The 5,256-nt window shown below is 47.5% G+C and overlaps 1 protein-coding gene across 11 annotated transcripts in view; it reads right to left on the minus strand.

Annotated features, from left to right (window-relative positions):
* The window catches only part of EBF3 (EBF transcription factor 3), a 139,211-nt gene extending 134,306 nt beyond the window's left edge, over nt 1–4,905 (minus strand). For 3 of the 11 annotated variants that reach the window (XM_068140225.1, XM_068140221.1, XM_068140220.1), the window contains exons 1-4: nt 4,391–4,901; nt 3,938–4,094; nt 3,359–3,422; nt 2,452–2,507 (exon numbers count right to left, since the gene is read on the minus strand). In XM_068140225.1, coding sequence (XP_067996326.1) covers nt 2,452–2,507; nt 3,359–3,422; nt 3,938–4,094; nt 4,391–4,524 — 411 coding nt within the window. In that variant the 5' untranslated portion in view covers nt 4,525–4,901. Of the gene's footprint in view, nt 1–2,451; nt 2,508–3,358; nt 3,423–3,937; nt 4,095–4,390 lie in introns of all 11 variants that reach the window. The other 8 variants (XM_068140227.1, XM_068140226.1, XM_068140224.1 and 5 more) reach the window with 6 other exon arrangements.
* Between the last annotated feature and the right edge of the window lie 351 nt (nt 4,906–5,256).

The following is a 5,256-nucleotide window of genomic DNA, read 5'->3' on the forward strand; positions in this document are numbered from 1 at the left end:
GCCTGCTTCCCTGCCTTGCATCCCTGCCTGCTTCCTTCCCTGCATCCATCCCCTACTTGCGACCCTGGCGGGGCTCGGCGCCCCCGGGCCCGGGGGGCAGCGGCGGCCCCCTGCAAACTCCCCCGGTGTTAATTAGGATGAGGAGGAGGGAGGGAGGGAGTGAGAAGTAGGGGGCGGGGGGGGGGGGGGGGTGAATGATGATGATGATGAAGCTCCCCCTCAACACGGCTCCCTCCGGGCGGGCGGCAACAGCGGCCGCGGAGGCTCCGCGCAGCCCCGCGCAGCTGCAGGGCTGAGCTTGGGGGGGGGGAATCGGGGGGAGGGGGGGGGTCCTTAGCGGCAGGTATTGTTTAGGAAAGGGAAGATGACAGCGCAGACATAACAGGGGGGGGTGTTTGTCGTGGCAGCGTGCCCCATAACTTGTGGCGATCGCTGCTTTCGCCTGGGATGGAGCCGCGTATTTAGGAAAGTGATTTATTTTTTATTTTGTAGCACAAACAGAAATCCATAAACTGTCGGTTCAGCGCCATTGACTCTTTGATCAGTTACTGGGCTATGGGGTTTTTTTTTTTTCCCCTCCCTCTCTCCCTCCCTTCAGTAAGGAGAGATTTAAAAGCCCTCTTTTATTATTATTATTATTATTTTCGACACTTTTGCTGCACAAAATGTGCGAGGCCGAAAACGGTCAACAAGAAGTGTCTTTAAAAGGTATCCTCTTTTCTCCTTGATGCGAAAACTTCTAGCTGAGCTCTAGAAACCTCTTAATTAGGCTACTTACAGCGGTTTCCGAAAACATTTAGCCGCTCTACACAAAGGAAATAAACCCACATTGGCAAGTGGAGGGGGTTTAAAAGGTGAAATAATTATTGAAGGGTACAACGCCTCCGTCTTTGTCAGAGTAATTGTACTTCTCCTGTCAGCTCTGCTTTGCTCCGAGAGGAAATCGCATGCTTTTACTACTGGAGGCATTTAAATCCAACCCGATTCTAGTCAAAAAAAAAAAAAAAAAGGGGAAAAAAAAAAAAGATAAAAAGTTGCTGAGAGTTGGCTGAGAGCTCAGCACCGCTCGGCTCCCTGAGCCGCTCCCGGGAGCTGCTCCCGGAGCCCTGGGGGGGAAAGGGGTCCCGCCTGCCTTTTTTTTTTTCTCTTCTTCTTCCTTTTCTCCCCCCCCTTTTTTTTTTTTTTTTTTACAAAAAAAACAAAGTCAGGACTGCAAAGTTGCCTTAAAAAACAAAACAAAACAAAACACCAAAAAAAACCACACCAAAAAACAACAGTCCATGTGGGCAGGCTGGTCTCGGCCGGGAGTGTTAAAACCCGGCAGATTGGTGGAATGGTTTTAATTTTCCATCTCTGGGATCTGATTTCCAGAGGGCTGGGAATTATTTCTGCCTTCTCGCTTTTCCTCCTCGGCTCCCCCCCAGATAATAATAATAATAATAATCATTTAAAAAATCGAAAACTTATTTAAATTGCTTTAAAAAAAAATAGCGAAATTTCACTCCGGAAAAAAAAAAAAAAAATAAATAAAAATGGGTAAAAAATGAAAGTTGATTAAATACGAAGCTGGTAAGGATCTTTCTGCCTCTAATTTGCAGTGGAGCAAGGCTGATAACACGTAGTTATCCTCGGCCAAGTTGGCCGAGACAGGTTAAATAATTTAATAAGGAACTGCTTGTAATTATGTTATTTACAAGGTCTGACAGAGGTTTGAGGAAGAAGCAGGAGCTGATCTCAGGGAAACGGACGGGTTCGGGTGACCCCTGGAGCACAGAGTTTGAATTATGGAGATGGGGGGCTGAGAGGTGACTCTGGACTAGAGAGGAACAAGCTGACTTCTCACCCCGCCGCATTTAACTTTTAAATCCAAATAAACGCCTCTCCATCCCCCCCACATCACCACCTCCCCCCTCCCTCCCCCACCCCCCCCCCCCCCAAAAAAAAAAAAAAAAAAGAAAAAAAAATCCACGGGCTAAACCTGGCTACTTTTGGGGTGCCCAAAAAGTGGGTGCAAAGTATTGCCCTCAAAAAAAACCAAAACAAACCAAAACCAAGCAAAAAACTTAGGAAACATTTTTAAAATAAATCTGAAATTTTTTTTCCTGTTTTGTTTTTTTTTTCCCCCCTCTCTCCCTCACTAAATTAATTATATCCCACATCTGCTCCCCTGGCGTTGTACTTAACGCCACACACACGATTTAATGATGCCAACGCTTCCTCGGACAACACCACACCTTTCCCACCCCCCCACCCCCACCTCCTTCTTCTGTTTTTTTTCCTGCTCTTTCCAATCTCCTCCAGCCCTCGTTGTGTGAATTAAGTTTCTCAGGTAAGTTAGGAGTAGGTGCGGGCTCTGAGTTTACTCCCCCCACCCCGCAACCCTCTGAGCCAAGGGCGAAAGACAAAACTTGAGCAACTTGCGCGTTAAGCAAAGCGTTAAACTTCTCTCACCTGTTTGGTCATTGAGTCTATGAGGCGGACATACAGGTCCTGCTCTGTCCTGACTCCTGGGGAGGGAAAAGAGACAGATTTCTATCAGGATTTCAGCAGCAAATCACCCCAAAATCCCCAAAGTGACTGTGCAGGGAAGTGACTGCAGCGGGCAGGGAACGGTACCGCGCCAGGCTTTCCAACTAACGCTAAATTACAACAACAATAACAACAACAAAAAAGCAGAAATCATCCAGTGACCGAGTCCTCACCCACTATTAAACCTGGTTCTTGAAGAAGTCATGCCTCGAAGTGTCCCCCTCCCCGGGCCAAACTACAGCAGCGGTGAGGGGGAAGCTAGAGGAAGCGGTGTTTGGGTGGTGGGAACGGTACCCCCCGCATCCTCCTGCATCCCACCGCGTCCACCCGCATCCTCCTGCATCCCATCGCATCCCGTCGCGGGTGGGAGCCCTGCGCTACCCGCTCTCCGCTTCGCTACCCCACTTTCCCAGTAAGAAAATCGGGCAAACTGGGGGGGAAAGTCACTTAAAAGTGATGTTGTGCTGGAGCAGGTATCGATCCCCGCTTTTTTACTTTCCACTTCAAGCCAAACCGGTTAATCATGTGAAGTACCATCGACTTATTGATCGGTTATGTTTTGTTTTCCTTCTCTTGCCGAGGCAAGGAACCGTGTTTACACGCGGCTCATTTTCATCTCCAACACCCCCCTCCCCAACCCCCCCAAAACAACAACAAAAAAAGCTTCAGCTCCTTTTTCAAAACGCCTCTAAAGAGAAAAACTCAGACTTTGGGGTTTATTGGGGCTTTTTCCCTTTTTTTTTCCCCCCCCTGCAACATCACGAGCTCTCATAATTAAAAAAAAAAATAAATATGTTAAGAAAATTATTATTATTTAACCCCAACTTACCATTGCTATACAACAACTGAAGTTTATAATGAATCCCATTGTTAGTTTTTTCATTGTTGGGCTCCTGCAAGCAACGATAAATAATCAGATTTAGCATCCACTGCCCCAAAAATATCGCTCTCCTCTTAACGCGCATTTTCCTCGCCCTGGAATCCGCTCGGAAATTAACAATTCGCGGTCAAATTCAGTCCACAGTCACCGTGAGGTGTTTTGGGTTTTGGGGTTTCTTTTATGATGATGTCATTATTTGGGTGCAAATATGTCATGTTTAGCTGGTTGTTTTGTGCTGGGTTTTGGTGGTGGTTTCTTTTTCCTCCACACTATCCCCCCCACGTACACACACATACACGCACCCCCGGCATTAAAATAAGTTTGAAAAGCCGGGATTTATCCGGAGCTTGGGGCGGGGGTGGGGGGGAGGACCGGGACCCACACGTGGTTGGGAGTGTCGGGAGTTGGGAATTATTTTAATTACCCTTCAAAAAATAAATAAGAACTGTTTTTAAAAAATCAAAAACTAGGGAGGGAGGGATAAGGGGGGACACAAGACTTAGAGATGGCGGGGGGGACAAGACTTACTTTCTCTTTCTCCACAAAGTCCACAAAAGCCGTTCTCTCAATCTCCACCGGCTGCCCCTGCCTGTCGTACAGAGCTAAGACGAAGTGGAAAAAATTGGATTTTCTGAGATTGGAAGGCGGCTGTTTCTCGAAATGTGCCCGAGCCAGCCCCACGCCGCTGCGGGAAAAACACAAGACATAGGCGTGGGTGAGAGCGGCGCGGAGCTGCGGCGCGCAAACTCCGCGGCCGCGGGGAGCGGAGGAGGCTGGAGAAAGGAGGAGGAAGAGGAGGAGAAGGAGGGGAGGGAAGAAGAAGAAGAAAAGATGCGGGGCAGCGCGGAGCAGCGCGGTCGTAAGTGATACAGGGTGGGTGAGTGGGGGGTGGTGGTAGTGGTGTGTAAAGGGGGGGATTTACGGCCGGGATGAGAAATCCAAGGTGGAGAAAACCGCCGGGAGAGGATTTGGCAGACGTACCTTTGGGCGGCCGTGTTAGCATCCACTACCCCCGCCGTGTGCATCCAGGAGCGGACGGGATTCATCCCAGTGCCCAGCGGCTCTTCTTTCATGGTCGTCCCACCTCTTGGTATATTTTCCTGAATCCCAAACATTAAAACAAATTTGGGCAAAACCAGCTCCTAACCAAAAAGGGGTTAAAATGGAGGGAAATGTCAGCTACGGGGTGGGTTGGTTGTTGCTTGATTTTTTTTTTTTCCTCTCTCTCTCTCTCTCTCTCTCTTTCCTTGGCGACTGGAATATAAGAGATGACTTTACTCCCTGTGCTCAGGAGGAGAAAAGCCCAGTTCAAGTCTTGCTTCCTTCTTCAATCTGTCCTGTATTGGCACGACATAAACAATTTACTGAGGACTTCTGTGCAGCGAGTTGGATGGCGTTCCAGTTTGGTGGGTTAAGAAAAAAAAAAAAAAAAAAAAAAAAGGAAAAAAAAAAAGCAGAAGAAGAAGAAGAAGAAAAAAAAAAGCAGCACACACACAAGAAAAAAAAAAAAAAAAGAAGAAAAAAAAAGAAGGGGAAAAAAAAAGTGTAACTGCAGCCGGCGACAGCGCGAGGTGGCTGTTTTAGGGGTTGTTTTTTTTTTCAGGAAAGGGAAAAAGGGGGCATTTAAAAAAAAAAAAAAAAGAATAAATCTGTTGTTGTTGTTGTTTGCAGGCGCGCTCAACGTGGTGTCATCCTAGGAAAAAGCGGGAGGCGCAGGGCACAAAAAAAAAAAAAAAAAAAAAAAAGAGGATGGAGAGGCACAGTGGAAAAAAAAAAAATAAAGCTTCAGGACACTGCTGAATCGACCACTTTCTGGCAAGGCTTCTCCTGCTCCAAAAGACAAATAA

Source organism: Melanerpes formicivorus, unplaced genomic scaffold (genome assembly GCF_026170545.1).
Source record: "Melanerpes formicivorus ecotype bairdi unplaced genomic scaffold, bMelFor1.0.p_v2 SCAF_6, whole genome shotgun sequence".
In the NCBI taxonomy this organism is placed as follows: domain Eukaryota; kingdom Metazoa; phylum Chordata; class Aves; order Piciformes; family Picidae; genus Melanerpes; species Melanerpes formicivorus.